The following is a 22651-nucleotide window of genomic DNA, read 5'->3' as shown; positions in this document are numbered from 1 at the left end:
CAAGTTTTCTCACAATTTTTGTTTGCTTTTTCATTTTTTTTTTCCATTTTGTTCTTTTCTTGTGCAGCATGATAAATATGAAAATGTACATATTTAACCTAATTGGATTACTGTCCAGGGGAGGAGGGAGGGAAAAAAATTTGGAACACAAGATTTTGCAAGGGTGTATGTTGAAAACATCATGTATTTTGAAAATAAAAAGGGTTTTTTTTTTTTTAAGAAAACATAGGAAAAAAAACTAATTTATTTTTATTTTAAAATTAAATAACAAAATGAGTATTTTCACATGCAAAGTATTTGTACTTTATTGCCCTTTACATTTTGTGAACTTGGGCAAGTCACTGAACCTCTCAGATACAAACCACGCTCTTCTGTGACCCAGTGTTTTTTGGTGTTTTGGGGGTTCATTCATCATCAGCCTTCCATACTTTGGTATTCTTCTTGCATCTATTATAGAATTTTGATATTCCTTGGCATTTGTTACCTGGTCTTTTTATCTTTTTAATGGATTAGTCAGAAAGCCCCCTATGAATCAATACTGATCTTTCCAGACAGTTCCATTTGCCTCCTAAGAACAACTTCTTTTTATATTTTGAGATTTTACTTTCTGAGGGCTTCCCATCCTTCTGGGGACTGGTTTCCCCTATCTATTTTTAGGGAGTAGGATTATCTCTCTCCATTCTCTGAGACCTTTGAAAGCTATTCTTCCCAAAATGAAGACTGGTTTGTTAGACACCAGCTTGGTTTTTCCCCAAAGTTTCTACCTACTACTAGTTCCTTGCTGTATAATGAAGATTTTTCTATAATGTTCCCTATTAAAATGAGGTAAAAAGGCCTAGTTTATATTTTTATAGCATGTTCACTTGAGTTTCAGGTTATCATACATCATCTTGGTTTGGGTGAGTCCATTAGGAATTATTACCTGTCTTCTTTGCAAAAATACTTCTTTTCTCTGTAGAGAAGGGGAAAATCTGCTAGCAATTTAATATGAGCTAAATTACATCTTTAGTAGTGGAATATAAATCTGAAGAGATGAGATTGTCAATAATCCCTCTCTCCCTCCAATTTTTGCAGAGAGAACAACTGGGCACTGGAGAATTGAGTTAAAGGTTGTAAGAAGGACCCACACAAAAGAACCATCATTGAGTGAATTTCTTTTTTTAATTTTTAAAAAAGAGCACTTTCCACACACACACTGCAAGAATGTCACACAGCAATGGTTTGCTGCTCTTTGTAAAACAGGGTATGTTATAAAACCAAAATTTTTAAAATGTTAGGTTTTCAAAATTAGATTGCTCTCTTAATATAACAATGCATTAAATAACCAGTCATCTTAAAACCCTTGTCAGAGTAGTAAGAACATATTTCAAAAGTAATGAATTATCAAAGATTCCATCTCTCTAGAATTCAGCAAAAAGCAATGAAAAAGATTTCTTTTAACTAAGAAAAAAGGAATCATTAATTTTTCAAATGTAGTAAAGGAGTTTTCAAGTCTCAATATTTAAATTTTTACTTTTTATTTCTAGAAAAATGTAATTTATCTTAACACAGAACCAATATGAGTTTTTATAAAGTGTTCCAATTTTACCTAACTTCTGAGAAAATAGCAAAGATGCAGCTGATGAACTTCGGTTAGCTCAGGTATAAATCTGAAATTAGTCAGTTAGTGCTGAATGTTCCATTAAAACTGAAGTCAATTGTCTTAATTTATGTATATCTGTGGTACCCCTGAGTTTCATTATATGATTGCTTCCAGTCTTCTACCTAACTTGCTTAGAGCCACTTAAAATAAGTGGCTGCCTTATAACTTCACACAGTAACAATTTAGCAAAGTGTAAAATGTACTATATTTTTAAAATAAAAATTTCATCCAAATATGTAAAACATGGTTAAATCTCAAATTCTGTCATCCCAAGTAATTTAAATTTTAATTCTAAGTGTAAACTGCAGGTACATCATCCTTACTTAACAAATTAAGCCTAAAAGTAGAAAAACCAGAAATTAAGAAATTTGTAAAACATTCAAATTAAACCTCTTGGATATAATCTAAATCAGAACTATTCAGGAACCTATGAAGCTTTGCCTTGAATAGCTGTAGGCCTGAATTCAGATTTTCAAATGCACCAATAAAGGACACAGGGCTAATGCCTTTCACTCAAGTCATTCCAAAACAATTTTCATTCATCACTTTCACCAAGGAATACCCATATTTCTCTTTAGAACTATGGTTAAGTTCTTCATTTGGGGAAGAAAAATTGAGAAATACTGACTTCCATAAAATGTTTTAGAAAGGAAGATATCCAACATGGAAGAGTAAGGAAAGAAAAAGAAATTCTATTAAAATTCTTTTCCAAATATAGCTGTCCTTTCTTCACACACATAGAAATGTTTACCTAAATTTTTAAAAATATGCACCAAAACACTTTGACCTGAATCATGCAAAAATCACGTCTACTTCAGCTACAATAACCTAGTGCAGCTGAAGAATTAAATTAGCCCAATCATATAATAAGAGGTAGTGACATTCTATTCTTACAGTGCCAAGCTAAAAATTCCACACATCTGGCACATGGGTCACAAGGAAAAAAAACACAGAAGCACCATGGTACACTCCTCGTGTTTCCTTTTTTGGTATTTTAAGTTACCCACAATTCCACTTGCCACTGGCAGGTGACAATCACCACTGCACCAACATAGTTAGAGGCAGTTAGTGTTGATGTTATTCATCACATATTATCGGTGGACCTCCGTCATCTTTTAAAAACGAAGCAGCCTTCCTTCCATTCTTCTGTACATGATCTTCATTCATTTTCTCCAAAGCTTCTATCTATAAAATTAAATTTCAAATGTAAAACAGAATTGCTAAAATACTACATTTGATGTTACAATTCAAAACTACAAGCACTCCACACAAGCCAGCTCTTATGTAGGCTTGTGACCTCAGGCAAAAGCCCTTTGAGCCCTAACCATCTCTCTAAAACTGCACAGCTACACAAGTTACTGATCTTAATCAGGAGAAATCAGAGGTCCAGACCATCATACCTCACTAAACCCCTCCAACCCTATGACAAAGAGATGTGCTTAATTATAGGCTTATAGACTAATTAAAACCAGTTTATGAATGAAATGATTTGGTTTATTATAACACTAGAATAGAAGAACTGCATCGTGTTTTAACATTTCTTAGATTACTTGCTATCTAGGGGAAGGGATGAGGTAAGAAAAAAATTTGTAACGAGGTTTTGCAGGGGTGAATGTTGAAAACTATCTTTGTATATGTTTTGAAAATAAGCTATTTTTAAAATATCTATGTATATATATATATATTATTAGAGAGTATGTAATAGATGTGGACATTGTAAATTGAAGGGGTAAAGCATTATTTATTCAGTGTAGAAACTAGGTGGGCTTGTGAGCACAAACAAGTCAATATATATACTCCCTAATAGTCGATCAAAGAAAACAACCTTCTAAAGATCTTAATTCTTTTGATGGGAGGGATCTGAGAGGTTATGTGGAAGATGAGATTAGGCAGAGATTAAGTGTCTTGCCCAAAGTCATCAAAGCAATTAAGCATCAGAGTAGGATTTGAAACTAGGTCCTTGAACTGTTCAGGATTCTTTCCCCCAAACTATGCTGCCTCTTTTAAACAGGTGTTACTAAAACAAGAAACTGATTTTCTTTTTGTTAAATTTTATTTTCAGTCTAGCCATATGAAAAGATGCTCCAAGTCATTATTAATCAGAGAAATGTAAATTAAGACAACTCTGAGATACCACTACACACCTGTCAGATTGCCTAGAATGACAGGGAAAGATAATGCAGAATGTTGGAGGGAATGTGGGAAAACTGGGACACTGATACATTGGTGGTGGAATTGTGAATACAAACAGCCATTCTGGAGAGTAATTTGGAACTATGCCCCAGAAGTTATCAAACTGTGCATACCCTTTGATCCAGCAGTGCTACTACTGGGCTTATATCCCAAAGAAATCTTAAAGAAGGGAAAGGGACCTGTATGTGCAAGAATGTTTGTGGCAGCCCTCTTTGTAGTGGCCAGAAACTGGAAACTAAGTAGATGCCCATCAATTGGAGAATGGCTGAATAAACTGTGGATCAATTCCAATAGAATTGGGATGGAAAATGCCATTCACATGCAGAGAAAGAAAAATGGAGACTGAATGAGGATTGAAACATACTATTTTCATCTTTTTTTATTTGTTTATTCTCACTTAATTCTTCCCTTTTGTTCTAATTTTTCTTCCACAACATGACTCTTGGAAATGCATGTAAAATGACCGTATATGTATAATAACCTATATCAGACTGCTTACTGTCTTGGGGAGAGAAGGAAAAAAATTTAGAACAGAGTTTTACAAAAATGAATGCTGAAAACTATCTTTATATGTAACTAGAAAAATAAAATACAATTAAGGAAAAAATATTTTTTTCTGATCCCCTATAAAGCTAATGTTGCACTAATGTATATCTCATTTGATTATGGTTGTTTGCATGATTTCTTCCCTATTTGATTGGGAACTCCTTAAAGATAGGGATTGTTTTTGTTCTCTGTATTCCCAGAACTCAGCACACTGCTTGACGTAGTAGGTGATTAAACGCTTGTTGTTTTAATATTTAAAAGTATGCAATCATTTGATATGCTGATAAAGTTTGAAACTAAAAAGTATACTTACACATGTAATTTATTATCATCTTGTTTTCAAATAAATAGCAACAAAAATATTGACTACCCAGTCCCTCCCCAAAATAAAATGAAGCAGCTGTCTATAAATGATGTCTAAGGCTTCTTCTAGTTCTAACTCCTATGAAACCTATGAATAACTGAGGAAAGCCTAAACTAGGGTGATGCCATCAGTACTAGAAAGAGACAGACTTGAAAGCCACTATTATACAGGAAGAATTGTATAAGAACTTCCTGTTTGTTAAAAGTATTAATGGATGGTAAAGGAAAAATGAGTGGTAAGGGAGAAGGTGGAGCCAAAGATTCTTTTGAAGGTTTGGAATCTGTGTTACTGGTTAAACAAACTAATGGAATAATAAATTCCTTCCTATGTCTTTCTTTATAGAAGGCAGTAACTGGATTGTGTTTTCGTTTTGCTTTGGCTTATTCCACTGCATCTGCTGCTTTGAGGTTTCAGTTCCATGGAATGAAATGCCCCAATGCTGGATATCTCTAATCTTCCTTCCCCAGTCCCTGATTTCCTGCCTCCTTTGTCTGTTGTCTTCAATAGAGGAAGTTCTTTGAAGCAGGGACTGTCTTTCTTTTTACTAACTATATCCCTTGCACTTAGCATCATGCTTGGCATATAGTATGCACTAAATGTTTATTGGATTAGAACAGAATTAAAATAATTATTTCTACTGGGAAAATCTAGAGAGGTAGTTGGTTTCTAAGGAAACTTAAGTCTTAGACATATACAATTTAAAATGTCAGTGAACCAAGCTAGAAATACTGAAAATTAGGGTACAGGGCAGGATTGGATATGTCCATTTGAATCAATAGCATAAAAGTAATAGATGTGGCAAAGATAAAGGACCATGAGTTATATTTTGATTCAACCTTATGGCTCAGAGTGCTCAGCACCATAGTAGGCATACAAACACTTATTGAACAAAGAATAGTGGAGCTGAAAACTAAGGAAGATATATAACTTATAAAAAAAATACAAAAGGAAGTAGGGGTCTATGGATGTAAAATATGTTATCCTAGAAGCTTTAAGGGAAAAGGGTTTCAAAGAAAGGATATTTACCAGCATCAATTATCACTGCTACCTATGTTTTGATCATTTTAGTTCCTCAAAAGAGCATGTGGAAAAGGATATTTAGACACAAAAATGTAGATTCCAAAAACCATCTACTCAGATACACTCAGGAAGAAATTAAATTTCACATTTTTTACTTGTTAAAGATCTCTCAGAGGGAGACAAAGTTGAAATTAAAGGTTGAAGTAAAGATTTTAAATTATTTAAATTATTATTATTTTATTTAAATAATAAATAAATTTATTATTGTATTATAAATATATATAAATTTATTAAATTATTTTAAAATTTTAAATTTAAAATTGTCTTACTCACCTCAGCCTGGAAATCAGCTTCATTATCTGCTGTTATGTTTAAGCCTGACACAGCATTGAAGAGGTCTCGTTCACCAAGGGCTTCACTTACTCCCCCTTTCTGAAAAAACTAGTACATAAAGTACAAGATCAATCACTGAGCTATATTAAAATAAATTTTTCAAGTTGAACAAGTTGGGATATCTCCACACTATGACTGTAATAGCAGTGTTATTATTCCAAGCCATAATATTCCCCAAAATTTAATTTTCTTTAAATATTTTTTTATTTCTCCATTTCTAAAATAATTAGCTTGACACATATTATCTCCTTCTATAAATTATAAAAACAAGATTAATACATAAGAAAGCTTTACTTTTCCCACTCCTTGCTTGAATCAAAACTCCTCCCTTAAATAACATGACTGCCGGAATTGACTTATTCTCCAACTGAGTTTGTATCAGAACTGGACAAAAACCCTTACAGTAAGTAACTTCACTTCTAGGGACTGTGAGGAATATATTATTTCTTTTAAAATGCTTTACAATTTTAGTCATGAATTGCATTCTCCTTTAACCCTATCCCATCACTTACTTGTGATACATTCCTGCAATCTCGAAACAAGAAGTCCAGACCATGAGGATGGGTTGGCTCCACAGACTGACTAACATCAATCAACCAGACCTAGTTCAAAGGCAAGACACAAACTGATTTACTCATCTATATAGGAAGTTTCTATGATAACTATGTAAATGACATTAATGGACTATGAACTTCTCACCTTTCCAGCATGCCATAGCATGTTGTATTCACTCAAATCAGCATGGACGAGATTGCATTCCTTATACAACTGCTGCATCATCTGTGAGGAAAAGACAAGCACTTAGCACCAGCACAGTTATTAAGTATAGGGACTGACAATTCAAGTTGGAGTAAAAAAGTTGCCTTTTTTTTTTTTTTTTTTTTTGAGGAGTTAGCAAACTACAAAAAAGATAGAGAAAAGAAAGGAAATGATGACTATGATTTTTCTCATCAGTCTAGGGAATGAATCAGCTATCCTCTTGGGCCAGGTAATTTCACTATTTCATTATCATAAACTTATTTTATTTCTAATCTCTAATCTCACAAATGCAGGTTACTGACCCACAAGAGGGTGCAGAAATAAGCACAGATACAAGGTTGCTATTGGGGAAAAACAACAAAAACCTAACCATAATAACGGTTATCAACTTCAAATGCAAAGAAGAGAGTTTCATTTTTTCCCTCTTACATTGTATTTTACATAATATAACTCTATGGAGCTCAATAGGAAGAGGTATGATTCAGATTTGTAAAATCTGGATAACTGAGAGAATTCAGGCTCTGAGCAAAAAGTTCAAGAAGTCCAACACAGTAATTCTATTCTGGGACTTAAACACCCTGCTAGGCAGAAGCATGTTGATGCCTTTACTACTGTTTTTTTTTTTTTGTTTTTAAACTAATGTTTTTTCTTCTTATGAACCATTCATTTCTGAATATATTTATACTCTTCTCTATCTTCCATTAGTAAACCATCTCTTGTAAATTCTAATAGAAGAGAACAATGTAATGAATTTCTATACCTTGATCTAATGGCATAAAACAGAAAAGGGATCTCACAACTATTTGAATTAGATCCCTGAATTTGTATCTTGGCTTGAGATTACGTGATATCCAACTGCTCAATCTTCTAAGCCTCATTTTCCTCATCTGTAAATTGGGGGACCAGATAAACTCTAAAGTCCTATTATCAATTTTTCTTTTCAGCCACTTCACTCCCCAAAAGGAAAATTCCCCTCTAAAGCACTTTTTTCTTGAATATTTTTTTTTCTGCTATAGGGAAATGTGTCCAATAAATTCTTTAACTAAATGAAGGGGAAAAAAAAAATCTACCATCTTGTTGTTCAGTTGTTTTTCAGTCATATCCAACTCTTTGGCCCCCATTTAAGGTGTTCTTGGAAAAGCTCCCAGAGTATTTGCTATTTCCTTCTATAGCTCATTATACAGATGAGAAAATTGAGGCAAACAGAGTACAAAAACAGGGTCACACAACTAGTAAGTATCTGAGGACAGATTTGAACTTAGGAAGGTAAGTCTTGCTGACTTCAGGCCCAGTACCTCCTATTATAATATTAAATCCTTTAGACATAATATTCTAACCTCTACCCCCACCCCACAAAAAAATTTTAACAATATTAAGACCATCTTCATATCTTGACTGGCTTAGTGGTCCAATGGGTTTAAGCTATGGATATCCTTAATGATCCCCTGAAAACAAAGTAACCAAAGAGTTCCAAGAATTCTCTCTCTGACTCTTGGTTGGTGGCTCCCTTAGGGCAACTCAGGCAAGGGAATTTCAACTGAACCAATTCAGGATATTCTCAAGGCTGTTTTCTATTGAATATCCTTCTCCTATTAGGGTTAAGTAAGATTCTTTCTATTCACTCTTGAATGATCTCTTTTGTTCCAGTATTGAACTTAATGTAACAGATGACTGGCCTGAATTAAGCCCATACCAGAAGAAATATAAAAAGAAAAAATGCTTCTCCTCACTATTCAATTATAAGAGTAATTGATAAAAAGTGTAACATATATTCCAAATTTTTTTTTCATCCCTATCCCCTAGCTAGCTATTTTTAACAGCATATAAGTACTAAGGGGGAAAATGTTTGGTTTTACAAAAATATTTAAAGTGTCCTTTCTAAAAAAAAAAAATAAATCATATACACACACACACACACACACACACATATATATATATATATATATATATATATATATAGAGAGAGAGAGAGAGAGAGAGAGAGAGAGAAAGAGAGAGAGAGAGATAGCTGTAGTACCATTAGTGTAAACAAAGGAACGAGACACTATTTTTATACATATATAGTAATATAAAATTTTATTTGGTTAAGTTTGGGAGATAGAATACCAAATTATCAAATTTCATATTTCTCTGAGGATACATATGCTACTGAAAGAAAGGAAATATAAAACCACCCCCAGTATTCCTTTATCCAACTATTTGGAAAAACTCACTGCTCTCTACTGCAAAAAAACTTTCTCAAGACTATAATACTGACATTAATGTATCATCTCAAAACTTGAAAATGTAGAAAATTTCAACTTACATGGAGGGTTTGATAGTAGGCCTCTTTCATGTCTTCACTGCTGAGTTTTACTTCCTTCAGTTTGGGAGCTGGGATTTGATCTTTACCAATAAAAGACATGACCAAAATGTGTTTCTTAAGCATTACAACTTCTGGGCAAGAGATACCAGCCTTTTGCATTCTGGATAGGGGATAAAAAACATTGAGGAAAGTATTATTTTTTTAAAAAGAGACAACTATGTCTCAATAAAAATGTATTTATAAAATTTTTTCTGGGAACTTTTACAGTTAAGTAAACATGTCACAAAAACATGATGAGAAATCATCATGAAGCATATTATTTGAGATCTAACTTGTAAGCTGCCCTGAGAAGGAGCAGTGCAGAACAGAAAGAACTGTCAGCAAAGACCCTCATTCTACTTCTGGTACTCACTATATGACCCAGGTGCAGGCCATTGAGCCTTTCAAAAGATCCCTAAGTTTCTTAGCTATAAAATAAGGGTGTTCTGGATACATTATCTCCAAGATTTCATCTACCTCTAAATTATTCATTGCAACATGTATCTGAATTATAAATAAAGTGAAGATTAAAAGTAGCAAAACAAAATATTGTTATAAAAGTTTACAAATATACTGCATTACATATAATATAAAAGTTTAAGAAAATCTTTAATAATCTAATCTGGTACCAATATAATTGAAAACAGATCATATAGCCTATGGAAAAGCAAGCTAATACTTTTAAGATAGCTCAGTGATATAAAAGTATTATATAAGGGAAAATGCCCAGTTCCTTTGCATTTTCTCTAGACAGAGAAAATATTTTTCATTTTAGTTTTAGGAATTTTTTTTTTTTAATAAAGAGGAAAACATTTCACTGTGGTATTTAAAAATTTTTGTTATGAAGAGAGATCAAGAAATTTCCTATCTTGTACTCTTTAACCTGGCATTTAGGATGCCTAAATCAGTGGTGACAGACACTCAAGATTCCTTTTGACCATCTGATTTTTGTACCTTGTTAGATTGTGCATTTCTTTTTCTGCCCACATACGGATGATCTTTCGTGGATTCAATTTACTGAAGCGATCTTTAAACCTGAAATCATCCTTAATGTATTTGTCACGATTCTTGAATTCATTAAGAGTTGTTTTAAATACCTTTAGGGCACATTCTGCTGGTATAACTTTAGTATCTTCCTTCCCATCTTCCATGCTGATATATAAAGGGGGGGAAAAAAGTCAAGTCAGTGCACATTTCCAGATCCTGAGAAAGGCCCTTTCTAACAATACGTGTAAAAAATATACGTTTTTTGAGCCGAATGGAACTTCAAAAATACATTCATATTTTGAGAAACTATCAAATCTTTTTCTCCAAAAAGATCCACAAATCTTGAATCATAAAAACCATGATTTTTAATAGACAATTTTCACCTGGATGACAATCATTTTTCAGCAGGGCTCAGTAATATAATTTTCCCCTTAATGGTTCTGGTGATAAATTGAAGAAAAAAATAAATGATGTTTTTAAAAGAGGCTAGATTCTTGTCTGTTTGTAGACCGAGTGTGATAGCTATAAATAAGAGGAAGATAAAATGATTTTTTGAAGTATTTTCCAGGTTTCTGATTATATGAGCAACTCATTATTTAGGGTACCTAAAGCTAATAACCTGGACTTCTCAAAATCTTTCTTCATATTATCATTAAATTAGTGGAACTTTTACAGTTAAGTAAACATGTCACAATAACAGGCTAAGAAGTCATCATGAAGCATATTACAATTACTTGAGATCTATTCTAACTTGTAAGTTGCTCTAAGAAGGAGCAAAGTAGAACACAAAGAACTGTCAGCAAAGACTCTCATATTATCATTAGAGTGGAAGATGTTGCAAACATATATATCTTGGATTTCAGAATGGCCTTTGGCAAAATTTCTCATGTTATCTTTGCAAGTAAAGAAAATGTGGCTTGGCTAACAGTCCAATCATATGATTAAAGGAAAATTCACGTGCCAGGTGAATAAAACTCTCATTTTCTGGGAGTCCTCTGATGAAAAATACCCCTTAGTTCTCTCTCCTCTATTACCTATCCCCATTAGGATATAATCTCCTTGAAGTTGAAGATCCAAGATTTACTTGCAGAATTTTTAGTTCAAGACCTTAGTCTTGAAATAAAATACTGGCTTGACACACAGAAAACCCTATTAATATAGGTTTTTTAAAATCCATTAATGGCTGAAGTTATAACCAAAAGAATGATGAGCAATGTCAACCAGAAAGGATTTCCCAATGATGTCCTAGAAATCCCCAAGCTTATCAACTACTTACATAAAGACAAAATGTGGCATGTAACAATGGCCTAAAATAAAACTTGCACTTAAAATTGATAATGATAGCTAATAATCTGGTTTGAAGAGTCATGAAAATTGTTCCCATTAAAAAGAACTTAATGAATTACCACATCAGTATGAGCTCATAATGACACAGCTGCCAAAAAACTTTTTTCAATTCACCTTCCCTCACAAAGGAAGAAACCCACCACTCTCTTGCCAGAAGCACTCTGAGTACTATATTTTATGAGAACATCAACCAGAGAAACAAGGCATTGGGAAAGTTTAGATTGAAGTAATGCCATAAGTAGATACAATGATAACTGCTGCATGTATGTGTGCGTGTGTAACATGGATAAACTTACCCTATGGGCATCTAGAAGGGAGAAATACTAATTATCACCCTCATGCTTCACTACTGCTGTTCCCTTACCTGGAAGGCCCAACACTTCTGTTTTTCTCCTGTTCATTTTTTAGTTTTGAGGTCAAATTCCCTCTCTTCTTCCATCAACTCTTCTTCCTCAAGTCCCACAATAATTAAAACTCTGTATCATTGGATTCAAAGGTTTTTAGTTTATACTGGGCTTCAAACCCTTTTCCTCCAAACAGATTAAAATGTATTTGGAAAATGTTTAATAAAATAAAATATACAGATTGTTAATTTGTGGTTTTCTAAATCAATATGCAACACCTCTACAGATCTGTATTTGAGTTTGACACCACTAATTTTTATCCTTCCTTTTATTATACTACACTAGTCTCTCTTAACAATCGTTATGGTAGTTACAGCCAACTGTTAAAAACAAAAAAGGCTCTACAAAACATTTATGTAAGCCCATTAGCTCCTCAGTGCCACTAGATTGTAGATACCTGAACTTATCACCCAATTAAACACTTTATTATATATAATTTTCTAAATTGCCTCAGTAGTAGTATTTTCATAATTAAACTTCAAGTGCTAAGCTCATATTTGATCTTTTTTCGATCCTCAAAAAAAAGCTTTAAAAAATGTTGATTGGCCAACCTGGGAATAGAAACCAGCATACACCTTGATTTTTAATTATGTTCTTCTTTTAAAGATGAAAACTATTTCTGTTCCCTGTTTCTGTTCAGTTATCAGGGAAAAAGGAAAAGAGCTGCTAGATAATAGAATCCTGATGTATTCTCTTTACCTCTTGCTGTGACAACAGTAATCAGATCAATGCTACCAATTCCTCAAGAAAGGGACTTTATGGACAGCCCTTTTTCCCCAAAAATCTTTATTTCCAAAACTTGACTTCTTTCCCTAGTTACCATTCTCCTCTGGGTTTTCTTCCCCATTAGAATGTAAACTTACTGAGGTGAGAGGCTACTTCATTTTTGTATACCTAGCACTTAGCACAGTGCATGCCATATTGCCAAGGACTTAATAATTTTCTTTATCCCTTCATAATGTGAAGATTAATGAACTCTCCTGAGTCTATCACTATCACCTAAGTTTTAATTGCTTCTTCTGGGTGCTATATAATCTAGTCAATTTTACTCTTCTAAAGCCACCTAATCTTTCTCACACTGTGAGGCAAAAGGCTGTTCTAAATCAATGCATCTTAAAATGAAGGTTATCACATTATAATGAAAACTGATCCACAAATATCAAATGGGTCAATATTAGTACTTTTTTCTGCCTCTTGCCCAACATCATTTTCCTGGAATGAAGCAAAAGTATTTTGACCAGGATTTGTCAGATTTGCACATTTCTCTGTAGCTTTATTTTTGGTTCATGTTTTTATGAATGTAAAGCACAGTGAAATAAAAAAATTTTTCTAGCAAAAGATTTTTATATGAAACAGAGACTTCAAACATTTTTCTTTCTTTCAGTTAAAAAAGATGGTTTCTTATAAACATTTCATTTAAAAAAGGATTCCTCTAATTTTAAATGCTTCTTCAATGCCTTATCATAGCATGAAGGTGATCCAAGGGTCTTCAAAGGCCCCGCCACATTGAGTAAATAGAAGTATTAAAAAAGAGTAAAGCTATGTAAATAACTAATACCATAGAGAAAAAGGTGTCTTTGACCCATACTATTTCTTTGAATTAGAATATTTTGCTTGCTTACCTCCCTCCATATGCATGAAAGACAACTGATTCCTTTCCTGTACTAATACAGCCAGTGATTGTCTCCAGCATTCCAGAATTGACCATCTTGTACATAAGTAAACGTGTTTTAGGATCTACTGCTTTTTCCTGTAAAAATAAGAAATTATACATGCAAAAGATGACTCAACTAAACACACAAACACATACACATGTCAAAAAAGTGGAACTATTTTCATACTCTTTCAAATGTGGTTAGACTGTTCTTTCCCACATTCTGGCAACAAATTTGGTACTTAATGTATCTCTAATATAACTAATATGTGCTACAATGTTTGATTGTAAATATAAAAAGTATTGCTCAAATAAAACCCATTTTAAAATCTTAAAATATTCACCAGTATATATAGACTATATATTTTGTTTAACATGTAAAAATTATAGTAAATTAGGAACTAAAAATCTAAAAAGTTATATGATTTTAAAAAATTATTTGCAGTTTTGATTTAAAAGGCCCAATCTTGTTTAAAAAAAAAAAAAAAAAAATTGGTCTAGTTCTTGGATTTCATTCCTATAGGAAGCACTAGCAAGCAAACTCCCTTAATCAATTCAAATCTGCATCAGCTCTTCAACCCATAGTCTTAAGAGTTGCCTGAGGCATTGAGAAGTGATGTGACTGGGTTCATAAGCAAACCCAATCTTCCTGACTCAAGAGATCAGCTTTAGCCCCTTAAATATGCTACCTACCTGTTAAGAAATACTACCCAAAAAAAAAAAAAAAATTAATAGCAAAGTGAAGTATTTAGGCTACATCATATCACCCAAGATACAAAAATTTAAGAACACTTACTGCTGTAGAATGTTCCTTTTTCTCATGGACACGGGCACTCCGACGTTCTTCAGAGTAGGCATGTTGTTTTAAAGCATTAAAGACCTGATTTGGTAGTTTTAAATCCATCCCAATTCCATCTCCTACCTGAAATCCAGGTGCAAACTACCAATAGAAATTTGAGATATTATTACTGTTATGCTACAATACATAAAGACTACTAAGGTTCAACTCTAACTAAGGGTTTTAAAAAGATAGAAGACCTATATAATGCAAACATTTCTTACTTTTAAAAATTCTAGGTTTTCCAATATTTGCTTGATACTAGGGTTTACAAAACATTAGAACCCATAGATGCTACACATAAATTAACCAATATCAACATATTACCAACTATAATAACTCTTTTCAGAAGACCAAAGTGATCAAGCATGGCATTTTCACCCCAAGATAAAACTGGTTTTCAAATTAAAAAGCTTAAGGTATAGAATCATCTATCAAGATACTTTTGATCCCTTATTTTAAGCAATAAATGTATAATTTCGATCAAGTTACCTGAAATTTTTATTTCCCATTCAAAATTTTGCAAAAGTTTCTTTTGTCAATGAAGTGTTTTTAAAGTAAAGATTAAACTTTTCTTCTTATTCTTATTCAAATATACTTCTAAAAACATGACACTAGTTTTTTTATGATGGCTTGAGAGCTAAGAATGGCTTTTATGTTTTTAAATACAATTGGCCTGGAGGCCATAGGTTTATGACCCCTGTTCTAGATGGCAGATACATATTATACAACTTACATTTTCCATTCGTGCTGTGTTCTTTCTTCCACACACGACTTCATCATGTTTGGTGGTAATATCTTTTCCTTTTCCAATAAAACCCTTTTTGGGAGTAGGAACAGGTTTAGCTATAAGTGACCAAGGCAAAGGAAACAAATAATGAACAATAACCTGTTATATTCAATATTTTAAAGCTTAAAAAAAAAAAAAAAAAAGCACACAGATAAACTAAATGGTAAATATTCAGTTACTTATTTATGGTTCATGAATTCAATGACAAAACATTAATTGAAAAAACAATTGCAGAAGGGGTAGAGGGGGAAGAAGGGAGGGAGAAGAAAAAAATGAAAGAAGCAGAAAGGAGGTCTTTTTTTCCTCCCTTTTCACAAATGTCTATCACCCTCAGTATATACAAACTGAATGTAGACCTGATACCTGCTCTGTAGGGATCATGGCGAGTGTCCTGCCAGTCAACTTCATCTTCAGAGCTATCACTGTCCTCATAAGGATGTACCATTCGATAATTTTCAAAGGAAATGGAAACTTAAAGACATAAAACATTTGAAAATGTTTTAAATAAAATACTGTATGCATTTTCTACCAGCCAATGAAGTTTATATAATAGAATAGTACCTTTGCTATCTCCATTGAATTTCTTTTCTTCACGCCGAAGTTGAGCATCATATTCTCTGTCAAACTCCATCTGAAGCATCTGAGCCAGCATTAGATCACTAGAAGTGTCAATGTTTTCTCCAGTAACAAATGGTCCTTCAGCAACACTATCCAAAATAAGAAAATGTAAAACTCAAAATCCTTTAGGGACAGAGATGGTTCACTGTTCACAGGACCATTATTTTCAGGAAACAACAATAGTGAAGGGATAAATATAACTATTTACATAGTTATATCTTCGTCATCATGGGAATTAGAAGTCTGAAACCCCTATGATCTAGAAAAGCCAAAGTTTTTTGGCTTTCCCTTCCTACCAGAAGTCTGAATTTTTTCTTTTATGTTTACAATACTTTATCATTAAAATTTGGATTTATATTATCCAATACTATACAGTTTTTATGCATCTGACTTTTTTCCTAAAGTTTTTTGTCATCTGCTAGCCTTCCCATGTTGCCTGTGGCTTTGGCAACCCCCCCAACCCCCCACCCTGCCCATTCCCATTTAATTTCTTATGCCAAAGTGACTTTGCTCAGTATCTAGAAAGGTGTATAATAAATGCTTGCTTACTTGTCTAAGTTTACACAGGGAGAATAGAACAAGAATGTGAACTGAGGTCCTTTAACAATTATACTATCAGAAATTAGGGTTCTCAGCAAATTATACTTACGCAACAACTTCTGGAAAAGCAGCGGCTTCATCTTCTAATTGTAGCTCTTTAGCTAATTGTTCACTCATTACATCAGCCAAGGAACATGATATTGTATTCTGAGGAGTACCCCAAGGACACTATAAGACAAATAAAAATTTAATTATGTTAAATAATTTGTAATTTAGTTTTTTTGTTTCTATATCCTAGCAAAGTTTTACCAAGTAAAACCAAATGTAGATTTCTAAGAACTTTAATATTTAATAAGATAACTGATGAAATTGAACACTTGAGTTCAAAAACTAAAAAATTTAAAAATAAATTACAAGGTAGGAATGGTAGAACATAATGTAATCCCTGCTGCTGGGGAGGCTTCTTTAATCCCAGAGTTCTGAGCTTCCATGGATTATGCCAATTGAGTTTTCACTAAGTCCATCATCAATATGATGAACAGGGCTGAAGTATCCCAGATTAGAAATAAAACAGGTCAGAAGTTTCTGAGTCAATATAAATAGGGATTGGTTTATCTGAGTGCCCAGATGTACTTCCAGATTGGGTAAAACAGGAAGACCCATTTCAAATCAGTTATAATATTTAGGAAAGGAAGAATGCCAAATATGGTAATAAACATACCATAGAAAGAGCTCTTCAATAATGGGACATATGTAATTCTTGAAGGCTGTGCCATCATTGTAAATTGTAAAGCTCTCATTTCCTATTTACTTGCACTCCTATGGACTTCTTCGCTATGCTCCCAGGAATGTTATCAGGAGGAATTTCATATACCCACAAGAATTTATCACCTCATCAGTACTCTTAATAACTCCTCCCTTTCTGACTAGGTAAAGAACTCCTCTCCAAACCTCCTTATAAAGAGAACTTGAGTTCTCTTTCCATTTCCCATCAGACTCTGCTGCTCTGGACTTCTTCCCCCTGCCCTGTATCCCCCCTCCCATCTCAGAACTGGTACCTTACTTCTTCAACCTCAATTTTTGGGTTTTTTCATGTTGCCTACCCTATCAAACTGTAACCTTGAGGACAGAAACTCTTTTTTTCCCCTCCATATTTATATCCCCCAGTACTTAGTATATAGTGTTTGACATATACCAGGCACTCAGTAAATTTTTCCTTATCTAACCTCTGCAATTTCTACTAATTATTCTTCTACTCTGAGGCCAAGTAGGGCAAGTCTAATACTCATTCCTTCAAACATTTAAAAAAGCTCTCATCATCAACCATTACCTGTCCCCCTACTCTTAAATCCTCTCTAAGCTAAGTTTAGTATTAGTCTCCAATCAGTCCTCTTACAGCATGGTTTTGAGCTCTTTACTCTCTTAGTCATCTTTCTCTGGCCACTTTCCAGCTCACCAAAGTCTTTCCTAAAATTTGGCATACAGCCATAATTGAACAGAACACTCCAGATAGAGTGTGACTAGAGCAAAGTACAGAAGGAAGTGACTTGACATAGGCATTTTCTTAACTTCAATATTATTTTAGGAGAATAGCTACTGTGGTATATGACTGTAATGGACTATTATTGTGATATAAGAAATGACAAGCTGGGATTCTCTCTTTCTTAAAGGACCCCAAGACTCTCTCTTTCTCTAACAGTAGGACTTTCATGTTTATGGCTATATGGCCATCTGCCCTGTTGCTTTTCACCTGAACTAGCATGGTCCAAATTAAGCCTCCAGGCTTAAATATCCAGAAATAATCCCAAATATCCAGAAATAATTTTTCATATGCCATCCAGCTACTCTTCCCCCCCCCCCAGGCCAACTGCTTCTGATTTGCTTCTCCTCAGCCAAGTCAGCACCCCTCTTTTCATTACTCATACCAAGTTCATCATCTATAAATGTTAACATCTTGATAATGGATATCATCTTTATTCCTTCTCCATCAAAACCATGTCATTCAGCACCTCATAATTAAATGACAGTTTCATTGTGGCTCTAGTTCCTATTCTTTCTTTCTTCCAATCTGCTCTTCATATCCCCAAGATTAATCTTCAAGAACCAGTAGTTTAATTAAATGGAGATTCCCCAGAAGAGCTACCTATTCCTAAGTATGAGTCGGCAACAATGCTAATATTAAAGAACAGAACAGAGATGATTCAGTGTGACTGCCAGATTGTTCCAAAGCAATGTTTATTTTTGAGGTTGTTTCACATTTCTCTTCTCTTGGTGCTTTCAAACATCTCTAAGAACTCATTCCTCTTATTCTTACAAAAACCTGACTTCAGCTAATTCTGTTCAGGAATAATCAAAACACCAGCTTATATACCATAAAAGAGGTAACATTTTTAAGGGGACTTAGCACATCACCACTGGTCAGGAGTAGGCCTTTGGGATCAAATTTAAACTCAAAACTAGCATTCAAAGTGATCCACAAACTGATTTTCTCCTACTTCTCTCAAGTTTATCTAATTATATCAATGTCCAGAATGTATTACTACCTCATTTTCTTCAAAACAAAGCTCAAACACAACCTCACCTGCAGAAGGCCTTTCCTGACCCCCCCTCCCAAAAAATAACTTTGCATAGACTCATAGAAATGTGCATGTTGTTTCCCACAACAGAATGTAAGCTTGAGGGGCATCTAGATGATACAGTAAATAGAGCAACAGCCCTAAAGTCAGGAAGACAAGAGTTCGACACTTAACATTTGCAAGCTGTGTGACCCTAGATAATTCACATAACCCCAATTGCCTTGCCCCTTCCCCCCAAAAAGGGATATAAGCATGAGATCAAGGGCTATTTCATATTTGCCTCTGTGTTCTTAGTGCCTGGTCCATAATAGTCATTTAAATAAATCTGATTTAGTGAATACTCTCCAAAATTCTCGTAACAGACTAGCTTACTGCTTCACTGTTTACTAAAAGCATTCCTACCCTTAAGCATGAAGCAGCAAAAAAAAAAAACAAAAAACAAAAACAAAAAAACCAAACAAACAGGTAATGGAATATTATTGCTTTGTAAGAAATGACCAGCAGGATGAATACAAAGAAGCTTGGAGAGACTTACGTGAACTGATGCTGAGTGAAATGAGCAGAAGCAGATCACTATACACTTCAACAACAATACTGTATGAAGATGTATTCTGATGGAAGTGGTTATCTTCAACATAAAGAAGATCCAACTCACTTCCAGTTGATCAATGATGGACAGAAATAACTACACCCAGAGAAGGAACACTGGGAAGTGAATGTAAATTGTTAGCACTACTGTCTATCTACCCAGGTTACTTATACCTTCGGAATCCAATACTTAATGTGCAACAAGAAAATTGGATTTACACACATATATTGTATCTAGGTTATACTGTAACACATGTAAAATGTATGAGATTGCCTGACATCTAGGGGAGGGAGTAGAGGGAGGGAGGGGAAAATCTGGAAAAATGAATACAAGGGATAATGTCATAAAAAAAATTACTCAAGCATACATACTGTCAAAAAATGTATAATTATAAAATTAACAAAATAAATAAATAAAAATAACAGGTAAAAAATCTTTGATGGGGGTTATCCTGAAATTGATTCAGAAAAGCAGGGGTCACAGATCAAATGTTCCTTTGTAGCTTTTTTTTTTTAACTTCTTACTGTGACCATCTCTTCCACAGCCTTACTAACCACATTTCTTCCCTTCCTCTACCTCAACAGGCCTGAAATTATAAATAAATCAATTATGCCAGAGTTCCTTGGATTGGGATTTGTCAAGATACACTCTATGGCTCAATTTTCCATCCCTGTAACTTTTGGACCACAGTGCTCTTTGTCTAGACTCTTATTTCTCTAGCTGTTTTGTTAGCCCTTTCCCCATAAGAATGAGGGAACCAATAATTACCTAGCAAAATAATGCTTCACTTTGAAAAGCAGGAATCCTCTGTTTTTGCTTTGTATCCCAATTGTTTAACATAATGCTTAGCATGAACCAATGGGGTGCTTGATAAGTAGACTTTTTTTTTTTAAACTTTTTCTGTCATTCATTTAATCTCATCCACAATACAAATGGGATAATAATACTTTTATCTTCCAGACATAGGAAAGAATTCTTTATATAATACAATATGTGAAAGGAGTGTTTTTTTCTTTGCATTTCTTAAATGACCTTAATAAGTACTATCCTGAAAAATGTCAAGTCATGACAGAGACAGACACACACACACACACACACACACACACACACACAAACCCACCATCTAGTATCTCTTCTAAAGGCCTTCATGAATAGGCCTAGATACCTAAAACTCAATGTTTTAGTCAGACAAAAAAAATCTCACTAACATAGTTCAGATGAAGCTAAAGTGATTCTTATTTAAAGAATTTAAAGAATAAGCATTTTAATGAATATAATTTCATTTTCTTTAAATTCGTCTAATTTTTTAAGGGGGAAGATATGTAATGTAAAAGACCCATATAAGATCCTCTCACGGTGGGAAAAAAGAAAAAAAAAACTTTTGAAACTTGAATTTTTATTTTATCTATTTAGAACCATAACTTGTTTGCAACAAAATCTAGGAACAAGAGCAAATTTTAGCAAACAAAAACACATTTATCACAACCAACATGAGGACAGAAATAAATGGTGATCCATTTTCATATACGATGACTCATTCTGACTTATGAACATTTCCGACAACGGATCATGAATATTGAAAATGGGAAACGTTAAGTAGTAAGTTTCAGCTTACAAGAAAAGACTTTTTTCAATTGATGTTGAAAACTATGGTTAGCAAACTCCTTCAGCGCTGGCTGGGGAAAACCTAGCTCCGCCAATGCCACTTCGACGTTTAAAAAGAATTGTGAGGGGCCCTTAGCATGTGCTAAGAGAAGAATTCTAGCAACATTTGGCCATTTACTACCAAAGTCAAACCGTCAGCTAACCCCTCGGCAGAGCTGGTCCACAGCTGACGTTTCCAACTTCTGGTTCAAAACAGGCACGATCAAGAGGGTGACGGCTACTGAGAGCTCCGAAACTGGGGAAGGAGGCAAAGTACCAGAACCCATCGTTCCACGGTTTCGAGGAGAAAGAAGCCTCCCCCTACAGCGCACTAGGACCCCGCGGAATCGCGGAGTTCTCGAGCTCATCTTCGTGTTCCCCCCCTCCCCCGCGAAGGAAAACCCCCTTCTCCGTTAGCCACTCCTTTCGTAAGGATCAAAGACCCCCTCCCCTCCCTCCACTCGAGAGAACACTTTCTATTCGGACTCTCAGAACCTCCCAGAATAGATGGCTGTTTCTGGAAAGGCCGTTCCTGCCATCTCCAGGCCTCCTCCCCTCTCCCCACTCCTCACCTTGCTGGGCCCCCAAGCCGAGCCTGGCCTGGGCTCAGGAGTGGTGACACCGACTAGATCCATCTGCAGGGGACACACAGAGAAGTGAACGGCAGAATGAGAGAGGAGCACCGTCGAGGTTTAAGGACGGGGAGGCGGAGACGGCTGTGAGACCCGGTCCAGACGGGTAGCAGCGGGAGGCGGAGGCGGAGGTGACAGATGGCGACGGCGGCGTCCGGAACTGAACCTCTTCTCTTCCGCCCTCACCCCGGCGACGATCTCTTCCCATTGGCTCTCCCTTACAGCGCTTCCGCTTTCGTCACTCACCTCCCGCTCCACCCACTCAGGAGCGTGATCTTACTTCCGGATCAGACTCTGCCCTGAAGCTTATGTGGGCGTTTTCTCGTTGTTGTTTTCGAGTCTCTGGTACTGACTTAAAAGGAGGGGAAGGATGTGTCTACTCTTGGCCCCTGTGCCTGATGTCTTTGCATTCATTCGTTCTCTCTACTGGTTCCTGGGGAGGGTGTTAGTAACACCATTGGAGCTGGCAAGGTCACCCACTGAAATTGACCTGTGCATCTCATTTAACTCAGTCGTGATCTGGGAGAAATGGGCCTCAGAAGAGAGCCAGCAGGAGCTTTGGAGGCGATGTCAGAATTCTTTTAACAAATTTCAGAGGGACTAGAGGTGGACAGGGCCTGGGTCTCTGCGCGTTTTGCCACGCTAACCTTTGGACTCTTAGCATCGCCTAACCGCAATTCCTTCACTTCCTTGCTAAATGCAGCACCCCCACCTCCAGCTATATTGCCTTAAAGCACCACTCCCAAGGATTATAAAGCCAAGTTCTTTTCC

The 22651-nt window shown here is 35.0% G+C and overlaps 1 protein-coding gene across 1 annotated transcript; it reads right to left on the bottom strand.

Moving 5' to 3' along the window:
- Positions 1–1142: 1142 nt before the first annotated feature.
- Positions 1143–22087, bottom strand: RIOK3 (RIO kinase 3). Its single transcript, XM_074276601.1, has 13 exons — positions 21821–22087; positions 16549–16667; positions 15843–15988; positions 15645–15752; positions 15228–15337; positions 14450–14593; positions 13622–13749; positions 10216–10413; positions 9223–9382; positions 6858–6938; positions 6671–6760; positions 6099–6206; positions 1143–2827 (listed from the first exon to the last, which is right to left on the bottom strand). The coding sequence occupies exons 1-13, from the start codon at positions 21881–21883 to the stop codon at positions 2720–2722; spliced, it is 1563 nt and encodes a 520-aa protein (XP_074132702.1). The 5' UTR covers positions 21884–22087; the 3' UTR covers positions 1143–2719.
- Between the last annotated feature and the right edge of the window lie 564 nt (positions 22088–22651).

Source organism: Sminthopsis crassicaudata, chromosome 1 (assembly GCF_048593235.1).
Source record: "Sminthopsis crassicaudata isolate SCR6 chromosome 1, ASM4859323v1, whole genome shotgun sequence".
NCBI classification, from domain to species: Eukaryota; Metazoa; Chordata; class Mammalia; order Dasyuromorphia; family Dasyuridae; genus Sminthopsis; species Sminthopsis crassicaudata.
The sequence above is the reverse complement of the archived record's forward strand: the minus strand, read 5'-3'. Positions and strand labels throughout refer to the sequence as shown.